The sequence below is a fragment of the Osmerus eperlanus genome, chromosome 20, assembly GCF_963692335.1.
Source record: "Osmerus eperlanus chromosome 20, fOsmEpe2.1, whole genome shotgun sequence".
Classification (NCBI taxonomy): Eukaryota; Metazoa; Chordata; class Actinopteri; order Osmeriformes; family Osmeridae; genus Osmerus; species Osmerus eperlanus.
In genome coordinates this window covers 4,740,622-4,761,879 of record NC_085037.1, presented here as the reverse complement: position 1 = coordinate 4,761,879, position 21,258 = coordinate 4,740,622, and the positions used below count along the sequence as shown (strand labels likewise).

General features: G+C 44.6%; 1 protein-coding gene across 6 annotated transcripts; it reads left to right on the top strand.

Moving 5' to 3' along the window:
• The first annotated feature begins 11,968 nt into the window (after positions 1-11,968).
• On the top strand, positions 11,969-20,868 carry atat1 (alpha tubulin acetyltransferase 1). Of its 6 annotated transcripts, XM_062487000.1 has the most exons (13): positions 11,969-12,607; positions 12,976-13,036; positions 13,570-13,661; positions 14,429-14,486; positions 14,584-14,697; positions 14,867-14,968; positions 15,549-15,594; positions 16,185-16,230; positions 17,093-17,167; positions 17,488-17,716; positions 19,537-19,640; positions 19,784-19,850; positions 20,141-20,378. In XM_062487000.1, the coding sequence occupies exons 1-13, from the start codon at positions 12,516-12,518 to the stop codon at positions 20,234-20,236; spliced, it is 1,182 nt and encodes a 393-aa protein (XP_062342984.1). In that variant the 5' UTR covers positions 11,969-12,515; the 3' UTR covers positions 20,237-20,378. The 6 variants fall into 6 exon arrangements, with proteins under 6 accessions (XP_062342984.1, XP_062342983.1, XP_062342982.1 ...); XM_062486999.1 differs by lacking the exon at positions 19,784-19,850 and having other exon boundaries at positions 11,970-12,607; positions 20,141-20,868; XM_062486998.1 differs by lacking the exon at positions 16,185-16,230 and having other exon boundaries at positions 11,971-12,607; positions 20,141-20,868.
• The last annotated feature ends 390 nt before the right edge of the window (positions 20,869-21,258 follow it).

The window sequence follows — 21,258 nt, the reverse complement described above, 5'->3', positions numbered from 1 at the left end:
TCTCTATGGGTACATCCACACTATGGCGCTAATTTAGGTTTGTATCGACTCAGACCTGTGTAGACTTCGAGGGTTTCTCTCCAGCTCTCATTTGTTTGGCTGTGGCAACTGTGGCTGTCGCGAATGGTGTCTAAACTCTGTGTGCCTCAAACACAAAAATAGCACTACTGACTAGACCTCTTTAATGTTTACAACTAAAAATGTTGGACCCAGCAGCACAGAAGGGAAGCTGAGGGAGGACATTAAACAAAGCTAGACACTCCGAGGGCCACACTTTTTAAGTCCCCCCAAAAGTGCTCTAGAGGTGACTAATACTGGCTAACTGATTGATGGCTCAGTTCAACACTTTTAACTTAAGAAAAAAAAGCCACAATGGGGTCCGAATACCGGGGAGTCATCCAGCCAAAGAGGGCAGGAACAATGCGACAGAGGACTAGCGAGGGTCACAGGAGGTCAAGTTAGGAGGGTTTCTTTTGAACCGGCGTTGGCCGACGACAATGCCGCTGTGACGACACTTATTTCCAGTCCGCCCTCCTCCTATCAGCCACCAACCCCCCTCCTAGGGGGGCCATCTGCCCCCCACTTATGCATCCCCCCTCCCCGCCCTCCCCCAGCCTCCTTTTCTCTCCCAGCCTGGAGGTGACTTTCCCATGCCACCGGACCGCTCAATCCTCACCCCCTGTCCCCTCTCGATGTTGACCCCAGAAAAACTCTGGTCTTTCCCATTTTCTTCAGCTTTTTTAAGGAGGAGGAGGGTGCGGGGGACACACCAGATTGGCAGTGAACTTCCCTGTCCTGCCTTGACCTGGGCAAAAAATGAAATGGCCACTTCATCTCCTGCAGCTGTTGTGGGGGAGGTGAGAGACAGCTATCACGTCCACAAAAGCCCCACAACAGTATCCAGCTCTTGAACTTGCCTGATGCGAGCCTCCATCAAGTTCATCTGGGAACTCAGCATCAGTTATCTGAACTGCACCTCCTCCATCCTTTCTCTCCAGCTTACAACAACAGCCCCCCCCAACTCATCTAACACCCAGCACCTGGTGAAGGCCTGGACTCACATCCTGTGACTCGTGCCCTTGACCTAAATTCTTTCCTTTTTCTGTTTTCAGTGAGGCTCACAGATCCCTGGTGACCACAACATTAGATATTGGAAGTGGTTTTGAACACTAAGTTTAGAAATGGAAGGATTTTCCACCAATATACCTTTTCCATTTTTAATGGACCAGTATAATTGCTTTCAGCGTGTGATAACTTCAAGTTATTACTATTCAACAATTATTCATAGTGAAGTCTACTTCACTCTTGAATATATATATATAAGAAACAAATAATATATAAGCCTAATCACCTGAAGCTTGTGTATCATGGCTGCGAATTCACAGAAAATAAGATGTTATGACAAGAGATCTTGCATTGTCATCCAAGTGACAGCCATGTCCAAATCACACACCTCTAAATGCAGCCGGGGACCTTTCCCACAACCTGCAAAAGGCAGAAGGCCTCCCATATCCCTCCCCTGGCCTGGACCCATCCCTTTCACACGTCACATGGTCCAGCATCTGCACTCCTGACAATGAGCCGAATCCCACCCAGCAGATGCAGCAGAGATCAGCTGTGTGTGTGTATCTAATACAGCGCCCCCACACCCATCCTCTCTTATGCACCCTTAGGAGTGCAAATGAAATTCAGAGGTCCCAAGGGGGGGGGGGGGGGGGGGGGTTGCGTCACACACTATGGTCACGGTCGTCGTTGCCAGGCCTTAGAGGCAATTGGGAGCCATACCAATAAATGAAATGTATGTGGGGGAGGGGATGTGGAAGGCTTAAGCAGTAAAAAGTCAGTGTTCATATAGCAGGTTATGCCATACATGTGCACTTGGATGTTATTGGTATCTGGAACATTTATTGACAGTTTGATGGGGCATGGCTAGAATATATATTTTTGATAAGAGCCAGAAGTAACAACTAGTACCACTCAATGATTTACTGCAAGGCCTCCTATAATAAAAATGAATGATGTGTTCAGACTGTATATAACTCGCTTATGAACAGCCTTGTATTTCCAAGCAAGTCAGTAACAGATTATAGGGAGTAATACCACAATCGTTTATACGATTTAAATATTAATATGTTATGTCAATTAGTAAGATTAGTCACACTAATACAATATCTTATACAAAATACTGGTATGCTATATCTTAAAATGTACAGGCCTGGGTGTCTTGCTGGACTTGACAATCAGTGTGATCAAGTTCAAGTCAATCTGAGAGCAAGCTAATCAAACTGGGCTTCCTAAACCAAAGCCAGAAAAGGTTATAGCAAGGCAACAAATAGCCATGACAACAATATGCATCTCAATGGTCTGTCTGAATTAGCCATTGCAATTGTGTTTTGAGGCACTAACAAAGAGGTTGATAAAGGCATCTTTTGTATCCAAATGCACACATTCACATGGTGCCTAATCTAAATACGTGGACAGCTTCGGAGGTAGAAACACTATCACCATTCTCATGGGTAAGGAATGGGAGCTATAGTGGCTGACAAGGCAAAAAGATACTAGATTAGCAAGTCTTTGAAGTTAGTTTATGTGTTCTCCCTTGGACACTTGGAAGTGTCCTTGTATGTTGATTACATATTAACATTTCGGGGATGATCCTATATGGAATGAGATTGAGGGTCTGAAAGGAGATTGGGGGGGGGGGGGTTGCCCTGTCCAGATTTGCATAAAGGTCCCACTTTGGTTGCTGTGACCCCAGATCCTTGGGGGTCATGAGAGAGTTGGTGGAGAGTGGATAGATCAGGGAGGTGTGCTGGGGTTGGAGCGAGCAGCTTGTGTCCGGCCACCAAGTCCAGCCCCCATCCCTCCCCCCTGTCCCTCAGCCAGGCCCTCTCATCCCCTAGTCTGCTGCCCCTGAACTTCACTGCCTATTGTGACGGCCGGGGCTCTTACACCTACCCCCCAAAGAAGAGAGAGGAAAGGGGGGTCCTGGGGACCCGTTCTAAGGCAAACATACGCAAATCCCTTCATTGATTGTGTTGCATTTTTCTGTCTCTCCCCCTCTCTCTATCTTTGTTTGGTTGGTAGCTGACAAAGACTGAGGTTTAGAATCAGATATGTGTCCTGAATTAGACATGAATCATGCCCTTGATACATATTTTACATCTAATGATTAAATCCAAGTCGAGTGAGCTCCATAATGCACAGTAAGGCAAAGGCTTGCACACTTTTCATACATGTTAACATTTGCCACTGTCTTGTAAAACAATGGAAGAGGTGTTTCTCAGAAGGTTTGTCAGGGACTGAAACTATTGTGCCCTTTCTCAACTCATGAAGAGGGAAAATACATCACTGAAACTCTACCCTTCCCAAAAAAAAAGAAGCTAGTTTTTGTACTTGAAGCAGACTAATAGTAGTCTGTGTATACATTTAGGCACCTCAGAAATTCCTCCCCTCTCCTTCCCCTGTTCTCTATTATATCTGTTACAGCGGCAGGGGGTGGCAGGGTAAACAATGGATGAATACGGAGCTAGGGGGAGGAACCAGGGAGAAACTTGGAGGAGCTGGGTTGAAAACTGGGATTCGCGGGGCGGCGTGAAAAGCAGTGCCCTGGGGCTATCTCTTTTGTCTCACTAATGGAAGTTAAACTCTCTCTAGCTCTGAGGCAGCCACCTCCTTTTAGCTCGCTAGACAAACATGCTATTGTAGCGGGTAGGAGGGGGGCCCTGATTCTTTTGTTTGAACCTTGGATTGTCATTAGCTGGCCTATGCCAAGTTCAAAGTCACGTAAACAACACTTTGTTTCCGATGGCTTGTGCCAAAGACATGTGCCATATTCATGTCCCCTCCCTCTCTTTAGTGGGGCTATGACTCAGCGACAAAGCTAACATGGCTAATTGTAGCAATATATTTGATTGTAATGAGCAGTCGCCTAAACGCCCACGTAAACCAATTTTTTGGTCCACCATCTCAGTAATGAGATTCACATTTAACTTTAAATTTAGAGCTAAAATGGCTTGGAACATTGTATCACCACCCTCACTTTCTCCAATATTGACAATATCTGCTTGGATTGATGTGAGTTGGGATGGTCCCCAAGGGACAGGATACCCATCTGCATTTGTAGATTGGATGGTTTGGCTTTTGGATGGTCAACACAGATATTTAAAACGTCCTGGCCTAAAAATGTTGCCCACCACCCTTTGGATCAATAAGCAATAATCTCCAATGTGATGAGACACAGACCTCCACGCTTGCCCTCCAGTTTTTAATCACATGGGTGTTGGCTAGCAGAACGGAAACTCACCTGTTAAAGGTAGTTTATTGAAGAAACAGATGCATTGTGGGGCAGAGGGAGGCCACTTAAGACACAATGTTCTGATCTGCACTCTTTTTAGGTCATAAGTGGGACCGGGGGTGCTAGATAATGTGCTAAACTGCAGTGCTGGAGATAGTGGTGTTTGAATTAGAAATCAACCCTTTCTTAAGGGTTTCATAGATTTTTGAGAGTATTGTTTCTATACAGGTAAAAGGAAAGTAATCCCAATACAGAGCCCAGAGTTGTATTTTGACCCAATTTCCTAGGGGTAAATACACAAAAGAAAATCTTTTTTTGCATTCCATGTTTTGGAATGAGGTCATCTTTGATCAGGGTTGAGGTGAGATTGTTACCTAACTGTACCATCAGCAGGGGAGAATCTCCCCAGCATGATCACCAGCCTTGGGAGGATGGAGATGTCACTCTGAGGTAAGCTGCATGGAGCACTGGACCAGCTCTGGACCATTGTCCTCACATGGATTAAACCGGGGGGGTGTCTTGTTGGACTTGGAGGGGTCCTATACACTCCTAGACCATGTGTGTGTGTGTGTGTGGAAGGAGGGGAGGGTGGAGGGGGTGGTAATCGGGGTGATAGGGTAGGGGGTAGTGTGGACATGGTCACGGGCAGCTGTGGGAGGATTACCCCAAACACACACCCACACACACACATATATATATATATGGACAAATGCACAGCCTTTAATAAGGTCTCAATATGGACCAGACTCCCAGAAAGGGACCGGGGCAGTGTTATGGAGATGAGGGTGTGAGGGTCAGGTCACCGAGGGGAGGGTGTGGTGCCTGTCATTGTCTTCCTGACTCATCCCCCCCTTCACCAAGCGCTCCGCTGACCAGGAGGGGCACCCTAGAGGTTAAGCCTGCACGAGGTCACAGGCAACCCCCCCCCCCCCCCCCAATAAGGGTCAGAGGTCTCTTTTAACTCTTCCACTTTTTGACTCTGTCTTAGTGAGAAAGCAGGGGACACCTTCTGTTCTCTCCATTTTCTGAGCTGTTGGTCTGACTGGAACTGTGTTGAGCTACTAAGGACCTCCCTTACACCAAGCATAGAGAACCTATTCAGCTAGGCCATCTCAGATCATTTAAGGAAGAAACACTGCATCACTTAGTTTTCCACTAGTCCTCTAATGTTAATTATAACTGATTTGTCATAAAGATTTTTTACATTTGTAAATGATATGTGTATGGAAACTAAATATGACTTTTCTGTAGTTGATCTGGTAACCAAAACAGATGTACTGGCTAACAACATATTTTCTTCTGTTTAGGCACACCCAGTTCTACTTGAACTTGATGTCTGATTTACAAACCAAGGTTAGGCCTCTGTGATAAAGTTTAAAGCAAATACTGACAGAAAGCACATAAAACAGAACATAAATAAATGAACATAACTAATGAAGAAATCGATCCTATTCTCCAATCCTCTTGATTAAAAATCGAATTGCCCATTTAATCTCGAGAAGGTGTTAAATCTTGTTTACATAAAATGGGAGTAATTTGACAGTGTGCTGTATTACATTTATACACACAGCCACTACTATTGCCTTGTTATCTATAGCTATAGTTGCCTGCATAACATCTCTCTATTCGTGGATTAAAGTCTAACCAATACAGTTTTTTTCTGTGTCATTGAGGGTTTAGGTAACGGAGATCCAAATTGAATACCTATTTAATAATCTCATTACAACTGTTAATAATTGTCCCCGCACCTCAACTGCACAACAGAGGCAAGTACAATAAGTAGGCTAAGGCATAACATTTTTTTTTTTACTCAACACACTGTTGAATTATTTCCCACATCACACAGAAGACATATTGTCATGCAAAGAATTTGGGAATATCTTAAACATATAGGTAGGAAAATGCGTCATGTGGTCCCTCGTTGACAGTTCCCCACAAGACAGAAAAGTTATTTATGCAACTATATCAGTTTTGCTGAATTGTGGGCAAATTGATTTGAAAATGTAGGCTAACGCATACTTACTCAACCCGATGAAAGTCGCAAAGCAGATGAGCAACATTCTTTGCTGGTTAATTTTGTCTTCTTGAATTCTGACGTTGACAGTATTTTGATCTTGGAGGAATCTTTACTCTCACAAAAATATTCAAAGGGTGAACAAAGTATTCCAATTGATTGGCGAAAACTTGTATTTTCTATTTTTACTTAAATCTAAGATAATTTAAAAGATTCGCTACGAATACATCTTCTTCGTTAATCCCTGGTCCAGTTGATGCCGGTCTAGGCTACTGGTCACGTCCAAAGCCACTTTGAGAATGCTCTTTCGGCTATTCAGGACCCACGGAACGGACAGCGCACATTAGTCATTCAACGTTTATTGTTGGCCCCCGCTGACACCCACGGCTGGACATTGATACAACAGCTTTCACCGGGCTCTGGCAGGTTGGTCCCCAATGCACCAATCACAAAGCTCGGGACATCCGAGGGGGAGGCGCGTTTTGCCTTCAAGGTATGATTGATATTCATTTGAATAGTATTTCTCCGCTCCGCTGCCTGTGGGCCTGATGTCACCAACACACATAACCGAATCACTACAGACAGCTGTGGCCATCCCCCAAGAGCAGGGGCGTTAAACAGCCATGTTTTCTTGCTATTAGTGGTAGGTTGGAAGCCAGAAAATAATGTTTCAAGTGTGAAATTTGGATGCCCCACTTCATTTTTAAATGTTAACTTGTATATTCACACCCAGTACAGTGCACTATTAGTCCAATGTTGCACTATTAGTCCAAGTCCTCTCCATCATTTACAACAAAATGAAATTCAGATAGTTTTGCACCACGTCATATACAGGTTAAAGAGTAATATAAATTACTTAACCTGGTCCAGCCTTCATACAAGGTTTCTTGTTTTTATATTTAAATATAGTGATGTGCCTGAAATGGTGTCTTTTGCTTGGTAATGCAATTTATGTGCACATCATGTGCACATCTTGCTCCTTGTGGGGGGGGGGGGGGGGGGGGGCTTGTCAACAACACCTTTAAGGAGTTTACTAGCACAGCCAATAGCAAATGGAATCGGGTGGAACGATCAATGTTCATGTGTTGTGACCTGCGCTATCTTTAGCCTCCTTGATCATGATGGACTGAGATGATGATCTACAATAGTTATTGCTAAGGTCATTTACTCAACCCTGCTGCCTTGACCCTGAGTTCTCTGCTCCTCACCACCATCTCCTCTTCTCTGCTGGGCCTCAGAGGTGCTGAGCTCATCAACAGAAGACAACTTGACCTTTCAAAAAAAATAAAAACAGTATTTATTTTTAATCCTAGGATTCTACTGTATGCTCGTTATTGACTTTTCACACTTTGTAAACAACCTATAAATCATCCTGTGTGGTCCAGCAATCTGGCAGCCATGTAACATCCTCCCCACTCACAAACACAAACCTATTAGCCCTCATTACAATATGCAGAGGGGCCCTCCAATTGACTGGCAGATCTTCATTAGGGGGCCATGTTCCCGACTTCTTCCAGGCATTGTGAATAATCCGTTCAAGAGTACAACAGATTGGAACAAAATACAACAATATGCTAAACACAGAAAACTGGCTGTGATCATGCTGCACGGTGGAAGAAAAAAAGACCCACAGGCATGCAGACATTCACAGGAGCAGGGTTCATTCCATATGTTAATGCAGGTATGCGTAAAATGTAAATAAACGTAACTAAAGGAATGACTGTCCCAACCAGTGGACTACTATATTCAACTATATTTTACGAGGTGGTCACGAGGTGGTCACATGTCAGTCCACCAAGTGTGGGGAAAAAAAACATCTAAGGGGATGATTGTCACAAAGGCTAGTTTGTTAAAATAACACGTCAGTTTAAATACTGACGGGTCACGCAACAAATTTTCGAAGTTTTAGAAAATGTGTTGAATAATTTTATATTATTATTATTTTGGGTGAAACAGTTGAACCAGAGAGTCCTGATAGATGGCCGGTTCGCTTGTAGACATTTATGACTGGCAACACAGTGACACACGACCAAGGCTTCAATGAACAACTTCTTTGCAGAATGCTGATCTTTAACAGGAAATTACACAAAGGTCTGAAATCAGAATAGCAGAGCAATATTTTCAAAGGAACCTTCCTAACTTGGGTGTCAGGCAGGCACTGAAGAGAGTGTGGAGGATGTCTCTGTGTAAGAGTTTGTACTGGCCGAGAGCCAGCTGCAATGGAGCTGTTTATTGGGGCTTTTGCTATGTGGGGACAGCGTGGTACTCTTATCCCATTACATCTATAATGGCCCCCCTGGTTTCCATTAACAACCGCAGGGCTCTAATCCCAACTCGTATTCAAGCCCACTCATGCTCCCTACACCATCACTTTCACAAGCTGTTGAGTCCATTGTAACACAAGCAAAGGCATAGGAAGAGAGGTGAGGATGTAAAAGAGAATGATGACAAGATGAGGACCGTGAGGAGAAGGGGAGGTTAGCAGTGAGAGAGAGCTTGATGGAGCTCGAGCAGAGAGAGGATTAGAAGTGAGGTTCAGAAAATGTTGCCAGGAAATGAATGGACAGAGGGGCACGATGTTATAGTATGAAGTGACATTGAGGTAACAACTTGCAAGAAAATAACTGACCACTCCATTGAAATCACGTCTTCCTTTTAATACTAGTCCTAATACCGTTCTTGATCCGAATTCACAACTGGCAATGACATAGTGTCCTTTTCTCGTCACATGAACACATTTTCATGGCTGTACTGTACATGAACGCATGCACACTCAGCTCCAAATGGAGGTGTAGGGCAAATGACCACGTGGGTGCCTCTGCGTCCGGGTGACACCACAAGGGAAAGCGAGAGACCTGTGACAGATGAGAGTGACAGGGCTGAACCTAAAGCTGCACATCAATATCCCTCTCATCGACCGACGAGACCTTGCATGTCCAGTGACGTGAAAAAAAATACAGGAACGGTGACATTTTACTGACAGTTTGAAAGGAGACACCCCCATCAAGAGATGTATTGACATGCTGAAGACCAGGAGGTGTTAGTACATGGTATGGTTAAAACCAGGCGGTTTTACATAACTGAAGTGTTGCTTGTGTCTTCTACCTCCCATTTCTACAGTGACGGCCCCAGGTTACTAGCCCAAAGTGTACTCTGGTTAGTTGTGGACCTGCTGTCAATTTACCAAGCTCTTTTCCTCCCCATGCCATCTCCCAACCGACAGCATGTGTCAAGGCTAATTTCATAGTGGGCATATCGTGTCTCAGAGGTGACAAGAAAAGCAATAGTGCTAAACATGCAGACCTCCATGCCATCCATCGCCATGGTAGCCACCATGCTGAGCGCCTCAGTGCGCGGTGCCCCTGGTAACCTTGCCATATGTAGATGGTTGGATATGCTAATACCCAGCATGTAGGCAGGCAGCGCCTGGTGGGCATATCGTGTCTGCCTTGACATTGAGCACTGAGAAATTCTTAAATTATTTAACCATTTATTTTATTAACGGAATGGGTCGTTATGAAGCTCAGTAGAAGCCTGGTAATGATCCATTCATTAGAATAAGGTGTTGGAGCAGGGAAACATCTAGAAAATGCAAGACGAGGGGTCCCGAGCACCAGGGTTGAGAAACACTGTTATAGAACCACTGAATATTTTTCTCATAACATTTATGATGTGGATTGTGAATCAAGGGAGTAACTGGGGGAAGAATGTGCTTGTGCAATAGGGAAAAGACCATCATAATGGGATTAGGGGAATGTGCTTGTGCGACAGGAGGTTTTATATTGTATTTTAATACTTTTACGGGTTTGTATTTAAAAACAAGATTTGTTCCACTGTACGGGGCTTCAGGCAGCTTCCTCTCTGGTTTACAAGTGTGTCAGCCTTGGAGAGGATCCTCTCACATAGCACAGAGGATGTCTGTTCAACGATAATTGCTTTGACACCTTTAAGAGTTGTGGACAGAGAGCCTTGAGGGTGACCCAGTTGTCCAGCGGGTCCTCTGACCTGGTTACATTTGGTTCTTGGTGCTTCTTGGTCACTTGGTGGAGCAGATTCTGCTCCACCAAGTGACCTTTGTCACCTGTCAAAGTGGGCACAGTCTCTGAACTGCAGCCTCAGCACATGTGACACTGCAGAAGGCTGCTTCCAGCAGTGTTGCCAGACAGTGAATCTTTCCTAATAAGATTTTTATAAATTATCCGGAACACAAAAGACTACTCACACAAGGGGGAACCAAAATAGACAAATGAACGCACAAAGGCTGACAGGAAGCAGACATACAGAGGCCAGGGTGATCACAACAGACAACAGCTGAGTGATTGGGACAAGACACGGCTGTGTAGGGAACCAGGAACCAGGGGGAAGAGACTAAACAAGGACTGAAATGCACACACCTAGGGAGACACAGAAAACACTAGGGGCAGGGTAAACTGTTACACTGGCACACTAGGGAAAAACCAGGGCACAGCCATGGATGTGACATTTGCCAGTTTCCACCAATTTCATGCCTAATATCTGTGCATTTGACCCAGCCACCCCTTTCTCCTCAGAAAACTCCACAGTGGCTTGATGGAAAGGTTCTAAAACTCCAAGTCCTATGTGGATTGCCTCATATTCTTCTGCAGTGATGGGAACCAAGTCTGTGCTCAAGTTGATAAGAATTTCCCCAAGTGGTTCTCTCATGTCATTAAGTCTTTGAAACATGGCAAAACACTATTCCATCTGGTGTCAGCCTCCTTGATTCATTTCAGTTTCCTTCACATGTTTAACTAAATGTCCTACACAACAGTTGGATGTCACAGTTCACATTTTTTACTGTAGAATAATGACACTTTTATAACATCCACAACACTAATGTGTGAACATGAATATTAGATCAAAATGAACACACGTAGCCCTACAAGACGTTGTGTTGTAATTTACTACCAGTGACTCATATTCAGCCAGTGGCTGTCATAATTTTCCCTAACCACCAGATGTCAATGTGCTCTCTATTTTCAATTAGTTTTTTCCACTGAAAACCTACACCCCCAAACAACCCAACTCCACCACCTCATTGCTCCTTGTACTTTCCTGATTGCATGCTCCATGTAAAAAAACCGTAGGCTTACTATAACACTAGCTTAGATTCACGGACCATGTTGTAGGCTGGGTCAACTAAGAAGTTAGTTATATTATCCCTATAGGCCCTAATTGCATTCAGACAATGTATATATTTTTAATACAAGGTATCAGTTTATGTGTGAGGTAGCCTATGTAATCTTTGAAAAAGGGTCGAATTTGAGTACCCTTTAGTCATAAATAGCATAGCTGTTGAGTGAAACTCATAGGCCTTAGTTTGAACTATCCTCTTGCTTGTCTGTCCAGGTCAGAAAAAAGCTTGTGCCATAATATTCTAAACGATGCTTTACATGCAGTCCAATACATGCAGTCAGTTGTGCTGGTCTCGGTACATGCTGCACTCCCCGTTTTATCCCTGTTACCAGTATGTGTCTGTATATCACAGACGCTTTGTTATGGCGCATTCATGCAGCACATAGGCTTGATTCCCTAGCAACGATGTAAATCAAACGTGTCCGGGTGAGGAGATCACGGAAAGGATACAATTTACCGTAAAGTCCGGTAAAAGGCACCCAACGCCCCGCTTTGAGTCAAGTTTACACTAGCCTGAGACTAGCTAGTCTTTGCGACAGTTGTTTATGTTCTTGTTGATTGTTTTTGTTTAATGTGTTTGGCTTTGACGTTTTGGGCCATTGTGCTTGGGCAATTCTCCACGATACTGTACACTTTCGACAAACGTTATGGTAACTAGCATCTGAGTGTTAAAACAAGGTCGTCTTTATTAGATGTAATATGTTTTTTCCGTTGCCGGGGGAGTGACTCACTAGTGGTCTCAACAAGCTGTCAGACAATGGATTTCCAGCTGCATTGATACAAAGTGCATGGCTCGTCTTTTATGCTGTCGTTGCACTTAGGTGTTAGTTAGATAGCTGGGATTCCATTTTGTGATCCAAGTCACTTATCTCAATGCATGCGTCTGCAAGAGTAACTGGTGTCCTGGATTTACTAGCTAGACGGCTAGCTATCGTCGAATTCTTAACCACTTTGTGCAGAAATCAAGCACTGCAAAATTAGCTACTGTAGCAGGTGCTTGCCCCGGCGCTTACAGTATTACCTAGCCAGTTTCATATTTAGAAAGAAAATATGGAGTTCCCATTTGACATAAACCATATTCTCCCTGAGAGAATCACAGTTCTGGATCAAAACCTTGCCGCAGGTCGAACATCACTAGGAAGGTACTGTACAGTATTGTATTTACAGGCAACATGTATTAATGGGCGCAACTACACAAGTAGAATGTATCTAGAGCTAGACTGTGTATGCCTCATAATTTACCATCACGGCTATTGTCTCGACGAATGGTTCAAGTGCTAATGGTCATGTACCAATCAATTCCTCTATGTTTAGACTCCAGCCTCGCCCTCGTTAACACACACAGCCTGACATTTGCATGACGTCAGATGATGGTACCAGCTCTCTTTTGTAGTGGTGTAAAACAAACAAACAAAAATCTCTGCTTTCACGGTCATGTAGTTGAAAAAACAGAAAGTATCACAGTGTGCCATTGTTAACTCCAACCTTCTTTTTCCTCTCAATTGTTTAGATCTGATCCACAAATTCAAATTGCCACTGTTATAGATGAACTTGGGAGAGCTTCTGCCAAGGTTTGTGTGTGTGTGTGTGTGTGTGTGTGTGATTGAAAAGTTGCAGATATTGTTTCTGTTGGTGCCATTTATTATACTGCATGCTGAAAGTCCCTTCAAATTTAAGCATTAGGGTGCTTAAGATAAGTACATTATGCAACCAAGAAGATTAAGGGGTTTGTCATAGATTTATACATGGGATATCATGTTGAGAAGTTTTTTTGACTGCCTGTCAGAGACAGTATTATAAAATGTATCTGTCTACTTTGCTTAACCCTTGTGTTATCTTCGGGTCATTCTGACCCATCAGTCGTTGTGACCCACCGTCGTATTGCGACAACTTTACCGCATACAAAAACAAAGTAAAGCAATTTTGTATTTTTGTAAGCATGCGTCAGACCCCCCACATTGCGAAGGTTAAAAGAAAATTATTTTTATTTGTTTTTGTATTGGGTAAAATTGGGTAAACACAATGATGGTTTGTTATGAACCTTTGGGTCATGTGACCCGAAGGCAGCACAAGGGTTAAACATGTTGTCTTCTGGGTTCTACAGGCCCAACAGCTGACAGCTCCAATCACAAGTGCATCTAAGCTTCAGAGCAATAGGCACCATCTCTACCTGCTGAAGGAAGGAGAATCCAATGGGTAGGCCATACCTCTATAAACACATGTTTTAGATCAGTTAGTGAGGACCCAGCTCCACCGACAGAATTCAGTTTATTCCTTCTTACATTCACGTTTTTAGGAATTTAGCAGATTATTTTCTCCAGAGCTACACACACACAGTTTGTTTAGAAAGTACAGCAAAAGAACCAGGATCACATTTACATTTAGTCATTTAGCAGACACTCTTATCCAGAGCGGCTTACAGTAAGTACAGAGACATTCCCCCCGAGGCAAGTAGGGTGAAGTGCCTCTCCCAAGGACACAACGTCTTTTGACACGGCCGGGAATCGAACTGGCAACCTTCTGATTACTAGCCCAATTCCCTAACCGCTCAGCCACCTGACTCCTGAATCAGAAGTGGATACAGTTATAATAATAGTATTTTGGTGACAGAGTCAAGGAACAGTCTATATTTAGCAGCCTGATTGCAAAAACCATATTTTAGCGACCAGACACGGTGAACAAAAAGAAAACCACGGTGCAACGATAACATCTCAGAAGTAACTAGGCTACAGTGCAACATCTCTATGACAAAAGTGAGTGAATATCACATATAAAAAATGCAACATCCGCCACTGATGTGCGCTTGGATTAGAGGATCAGCAATCCTACAACCGAAAAAAAAGAACATTAGTGTCGCTCTGTGGAAAAAAGGGTATCGTTATTTTCTGTACCAAGGGAAATGTTGTACAGCTTATCTTATGCCTTCCCGGTTCTTTTCTGCTGTGTCTACCTTTCACTAACAGAGGGAAAGGCGTTGCGGTTGGATTTCTTAAGGTTGGCTGCAAGAAGTTATTTCTGCTCGTGAGTACCCCTTCTTTACATAAACAAAACGGTTTCACCCTCATGATCCCGCGGTTATCAATAGCTAATGAAACCTTTGGTTGTAATGTTTCCTCAGGACCAGCGGGGGGCGCACGTGGAAGCAGAGCCTCTCTGTGTTTTGGACTTTTTCGTGAAAGAAAACTTGCAGAGACATGGCTATGGCCTCGAGCTGTTTGAGTTCATGCTTCAGGTAGGACATGCCCTTGAAAGAACCAACGCAAGACACCCCTAAGGGTTGGAATGTGGCTGTGGGTGGATTTGCAATCACGGTCCTAGAAAAGAAAGAATGCTCGGACGTGGAGGTGTTTCTGGTTGGGCCACGTTTCTCACTGCCATGTTCTGTTTGCCTAATCACACAGCACAAAAGAGTGGAGCCTGTGACGATGGCTTATGACAGGCCCTCGCCTAAATTCCTGTCTTTCCTGGAGAAGCATTTCTGCCTGAAGGAGGGTGTTCCTCAGGTATGGTCTGGAGGCTTGTGACTGCAGTAGTACCCGGTGGTTGTGTTGCGTTGTATTTGGAAACGACAACCTAGAAACATATCTTACAGTGGCCGTTGTCCCATCAGAAGATACGTCGATCATTCCACTTTCTTTCATTCCACTTGTTCAGTACTTGATTGTTATAATTGTACCACACAGTTCAGACCTGCTGTATTTAGATAGTGCCTATGTCACTTTCACCACAGTAGGGTCCCCCAGTTCTCCTACCCCTCCAGTTCACCGTCCCGACAGAACCTGCAGTTACAGCCAATAGTTCTCTGCAGAATTGAATAACGCCCCTCTCTTCCGAGGTTAATGGGTCCGTCAAATGGCTAAATACATTATGCCCATGTAATTTTCTCCTATGGACACAATCATCTATCAAACATGTCTCATTACCTTTTGTGTTTCTTTCCAGGAGTCTTTCTCTTGTCTGTGTCAATTGAGTTCAATATGCTTTATTGGCATGACTGCTAAGGGTAAACGGCAAAGAGAAAAAGGATTTAAACCTCCTCTCGCTCTCTCCTTTTCCCTCGGTCCTGTGTGTTCGGCTCTCTAGGTCAACAACTTTGTGGTATTTGATGGCTTCTTCCTCAACAGATCAGGTATGGCTCAGATCATCCCTTGCCACTCGCCACGTGTTTATTTTGCTAGGACTTCTGTAAATGTGACAATAGGAGCAGTTTGGTTCAGGCCTGGTAGTCCCCACCCTCACAAGTGCACGATCACGTCATGCCTAATTCGGATGGTATCTCTCTTCTCTGTGAAAGGTTACATCCTTGCCTTTTCACCCAGAACACCATGTCTGTGGCCTCACCTCTTTCTTTGAGGATACAGTATCAAGCCCATATCTGTAGCCCCATCTTTGTTTTTGATTGGATTACAGTGGCACATAGTTGAGCAAAGGATGTACTGGAACATCCTGTTTTGTCCCAAGTGTATGCTTGGCACCATGTTGAGAAAGGGTAAACACCAAGACACTTTTCAGAGATGTTGTTAATTGCTGACTGCTTAGGCAAACATTAAGTGAGCTACAAAACATAACCTGGATGTGGGATGGTTTTCACCCTTATACAATGTTAGAGACACTGTGACCACTGGATATAATGATTTTACTAGGGAGGGTTCTGTCCAGAGGTGTTTTTTTTGCTGTTATTCCGGTTCCAAACACTTTTGTTTCACCAAACTCTCCCAGGCTCGCCTCACTCTCCTCTGACGGATCAGGGGATGTACGGCTTTTTGTAAGGACTCTCAATCTTCTTTTCTTTTCTTCCTTTCCCCCAGCATCCAAATCCCCTTCCCTTGTTTAGTTAATGACTGTGTTTATATCAGGCCTCCCCTTTACACATGCAATATATTTTTCTCTCTATCTTTCTTTCCAACTCTATCCTTCTTTCTCTCTCCATCCTTCTCTGCCTCTCTCTTTGTCTATTTCCCTCTATTCTTTTAAGTCTCTTTCTCTACCCGTCAGTTTTCTCTCTCTCTCTCAGATTTGATCAGATTCTCTCTCTCTCTCTCTCTCTCTCTCTCTCTCTCTCTCTCTCTCTCTCTCTCTCTCTCTCTCTCTCTCTCTCTCTCTCTCTCTCTCTCTCTCTCTCTCTCTCTCTCTCTCTCTCTCTCTCTCTCTCTCTCTCTCTCTCTATCCTTCGGTTCCTCTCTTTTTCTTTCTTTGGAGATATGCAGGTACATTCCACTGCTACCTATCCCCCACCCTGCCAGGTCCAATATAGTGGATGTGACCCACCATGTTGTATATTGGACCCAGTAGCTTTAAATGACCGTTATGGTTCTGTCACACTCCTTAACAAACGTCCTTGCAGCACAAGCTTATGATAATGAAGCTGCTCGTATACCTTAACGTCTTACCGGCCTCCCCAGTGTGTTGTCAGTTTGCGTAACCTTAAACTCACACCACCCATATGTTCATGGACAAAGCTAGCATTTGTTGGTATATTTTGGCTACAGTGTATTGCATCATTGCCATCTGTGTATGTTTCTCTGAAGTCTGCGAGCAGGGTAAATGCTGCAGTCCTCCACATACAGAACCAGAATCCTGTTCGGTGTTGCGTTTGGGACTTTTGTGACTTCTGTTTTCTTCTACAGCGGCCCAGTTGAGAAAGGTTCCCCCAAAAAAGCCAGACGGAGAGATCAAGCCCTACTCGCTAATGGGGAGAGAAGGTGAGGCACGCAGCTTCACATGGACACTGTAGAGACCTGGGACACAACACAATCGAGTACTGTGGTTCACTGCGGTCTGTCTAAACATTCGTTCTTGTAAATTTGTTGCTTCATTGCCTCCATTGTGAATGGAATGCCGTAGGACGTTTTCGGTATGAAAGACATCTGTGTGGTAGACATTCCGGTTCATTAGCTGAGGTTAGTTTTGAAATACACGGGGTGTTTGCTACAATAACCACTGGAGGCAGAGTTGGAAACCGGGATGTGCAACGGGGCGAGCGGGTGTTGAGATGTGACGTCCTGAATGTGTTCCTCCTCAGTTGTGCGCGAGGAGCAGAGGGCTCTCCCCTGGCCTTTCATTCGCCCCGTGGCTCCCCCCCTCTCTCCCCCCTCACGGGCGGTATCCTCCCCCTGCTCGCGCTCCCTCAGCGTGGGATCCTCCCCCAGCAGGGGGCCCCCGTGCCCCGCCCCGACACCTGCCCCTGGGGCCTTCAGGGGCCAGACGCCCGACTCCCCTCTGATCGAGAACTGCAGAGCAAGGCGCACCAGGTAAGGGCACCCCGTCGTCAATACTCAAATATCGAACCAAACGTATTTGTATAGCCCTTTTTACAGGCACTGTCACAGAGGGCTTCACATACGCCCACAGAGGTGCACCTTAACCAACCTAAACCCTCAAAGACACACTGGAAGGAGAGGTCAAGATTCAAGATGAACTTCATTGTCCCACAAAGTGGAACATTTGTCTTGGGCTTTCGCCCATGCTGCAAAGACAGACAGTCCCCATACAAAAGTGAATAAAACCATACACCAGAGTCCCTAAAAGCACATATATGTAAACAAACAGAACAAATGATCACATTAGTAAGAGATAATCTGCGCCAACCCCTTCACTAAAAGCAAAGATCCCCCCACTGTCCATCCTGGCCTCGTCCTTTCTTTTTCCGCCGCTATTTAAAAGTTTTACTGAAACAGGGTTGATTGAATTTTAAAATATAATTAATCTCCAGCAGGGGACCGATCCTCCTCCCAGAGGAACCCAGCTGATACTAAGTGTGTAGAACAGGGGATGGGCACAAACTGTCTTATCTACTTACGAACAGGATACCCCCTAAGGCAGGCTAATAACAGTGACAGTCATGCTGGATGATGAGGGTATGTTGTCAATGCTGAGAGCTTGTGCCTGGTCCTCCAGGCCGGGCAGTCATTCCTCTCTTTAGACAGTAATTGTTGCACACAAAGAGCTCTCTTCAGCACTGGCCGTTCCCTTTGCTCCAGACCTCCTTCGGTCTCTCTCTCTCTCTTTAATTCTCTCTCTTTTTGCTCTCCTCCAGCGAACTGTACTGTTTGACCACAGCTCTCCTCTTGGCTTCTCTAAACACAGTTTCTCTCCGTCTCTCTTCCTCCTCTCTGCCCTCTTGTCTCATGGAACACCTGTTCCTTTTCGATTTCACCTCTCGAACATCTTCTCGTCCTCCCGACCCCCCTCTCTTCATTTCACCGGGCCGTCTTTCTTTTTCCCCTCATCGCAACAGTTCCCTTAATCGATCTCGGCTCAGCTTTCATTGACTTCCACCTTTTGAGCTTCCCACCACAGGCTCTTAATTTTGACGGAGGGCCGGTGGTTTTTAGTCTGTTAGTCTGTCTGTCTTGGGGAAGTCTCGTATTATCTTGATGATGCCTTGACTACAACAGTACAACATTGAAATAAAGCAAGACCTGTCTCCCTGTGCCCTGTAGGACTTTGAAATCTTTCCTGTATTTGTGCAGCTGAGGGAACCACGACGCTGTAACCTCTACCTGCCTTTTAGACGCCATTAAACATCTTTTATCCCACCAAACTAGAAACGGGAGGTTTTATTCGAACCACATTACACACTTTTGTGGTTGTACTTTACAGCTTGTCACATTTCCCAGGTGTTCTTATTTCAACTTCAGCCAGCTTTATAGAAGGTCGACAAATAAATGTGGATGGGGATATTTTAAGGCCCTTCCTGTTTCGTCCAATTCCCAGCTCAGTTTTTGCTCTATTATTTGCCCTCATTTCATCTCATGATCATGGTTCTTTTGTGTCCTCCCGATCACTGTTTTGATGAACGTTTTATGAATTATTTAACTTTGGTTGCTAATTATGTTTTGCATATTTCAAATGTTTTGGTTTTATTTTGTTGTTCCTGTTTCTTTCTTTTCCCTTTTGCATCCACTTGACCTGTCCTCTTTCTCCTGGCATGCCTTTGCTACTCATCCCACTTTCTATCTCCCTCCCCTCATCGGTCTCCCTCTTTCATTCTCTCTTTTGCGACCTTGTCCTCCATTCCCTTCTCTCTCTCTTCCTGGCTATCTTCTGTCTTCCTCCATTCCGCTGGTAGCCAACAGGGCCTGGTTGCCAGGGGCAACCTCTACAGTCGGCACATCAACAGCAGGGGCTTTGGGCTGCTGTTGGAGAAACAGCAGAGCACCTTCAAACTGCCAGGTAAGGTGCTGTGAAGAAATTGTGTGTGTGGGTCAGGAACTGCTAGTCAAGAACTGACAAAAACCCAATCCTGCTGTCCTGTAGATTCCACACAATGCTGGGATTTGTAGTTTTCATGCTGTAAGTGCTGTGTGCCTCTTCAGGTTTGAGACCAGTGTTGAAAGACAGAGAAACAGACACAGACACACTGGGACACACAAATACAGACAGGTTTGAAATTGCTCACGCATCACTTAAGTTATGTTCCCGCACACAACAGTTGAATTTAATGGAGCTGATAAACGGCTGAGCAAGATATAGTATCGAGAAGAAGACGTGGGTGTTTTTGTGCCCTTTTCTGTGTTTCTAACTATCTTTCCTTGCCTCTCTGCTACATGCATTTCCTTCTCTGACTTGCATTCACTCGAAATCCAATTTCCCTCTCATTGTTCTCTGTCCTTCCCCTTATAAATCTCTTCCCTTCTTTCTCCATCCATCCATCTCTCCTTTTTTTTGACTAGGTGCCAGCCCCTCTCGCTCCCGCCACTGCCCATACCCCAGGAGGGAAGCCAGACTCCCGTGGTGGCCAGGGGACCAGACCCAAGGATGGGAGTTGATTCCACACTGCTGGAGAGGAGGCTGAGGGTGGGGGCAGAGCCCTGGCCTTCTGGGAGGCTAGGAGGAGCTGTGCAGCCAGGCCATAAGGCCCTGTTGGAAGCGGAGAAGAACCAGGGGAGAGGAGGGTGGTCCTGGACAGTTGGGGAGAGCCGGTGTACAGCCCAGTGGGTCAAACAGAAGCAGGAATACAGGAGCACCCGGCCTTGGTGACAAAGGACACACATGACGAGAGAGAGACAGAGAGGATCTGATAAAACCATAGATGGTCAACACTGTTTGACGTACTCTTGATATCAGTAAATGTTTAGGCTAGGTTAACAGGGTGGGAAGCAGCAAAATGGAGAGAACGAAGCAGTGAATAAATAGGCTGGAGCAGTGAATAAATAGGCTGACGAGGCAAGTAGGCTTGTATGGAGTGTGTGTCTGAATCTGCCATGTGAGTAGTCAGTTGCTTGAAAGGAAGGCGTGGGATGTGCTAGGAATTCCTTGGAAATTTAGCTCACCTCACTTATTTAATGCACATTTTATGCCACTTTAATTTTATTTATTTTTAAATAACTTGTGGATTTGTAAGTGTACTACTGAAGGTCAAGAAATTAAATGGAAATACATTTCAGACACTGAACCGAAATGGACTCCCGTATTTTCCTTGGATGGCATTATGAATCATGTGCTGGTTATGTACAGGATGTATTGTAAATTACAATATGTGATTGATTAGTTGGCCTTGAGTATGGTAAATTCATGTTTCCTCTCCTTGTCGTCTTCCCTCCTTTTGAATCCTCAGTACCGCCCTCTAATGGCAGAGTCCTGTAACTGCCTGTCCTCTACAGGTCCATTGGAGCACTGCACCCTCCCAGACATAGCTTGAGATAAACATCATCAAAACATTGATGTCCAATTAAATGTTAAACATTCACTAACGAGCCTGGTCGTTAACATCCTTCCTTTGCGATCTTTGACCACACCATTTGACCACTCATCTGTTCACCATTTTATACATTGTTTGGACCAATGAAAT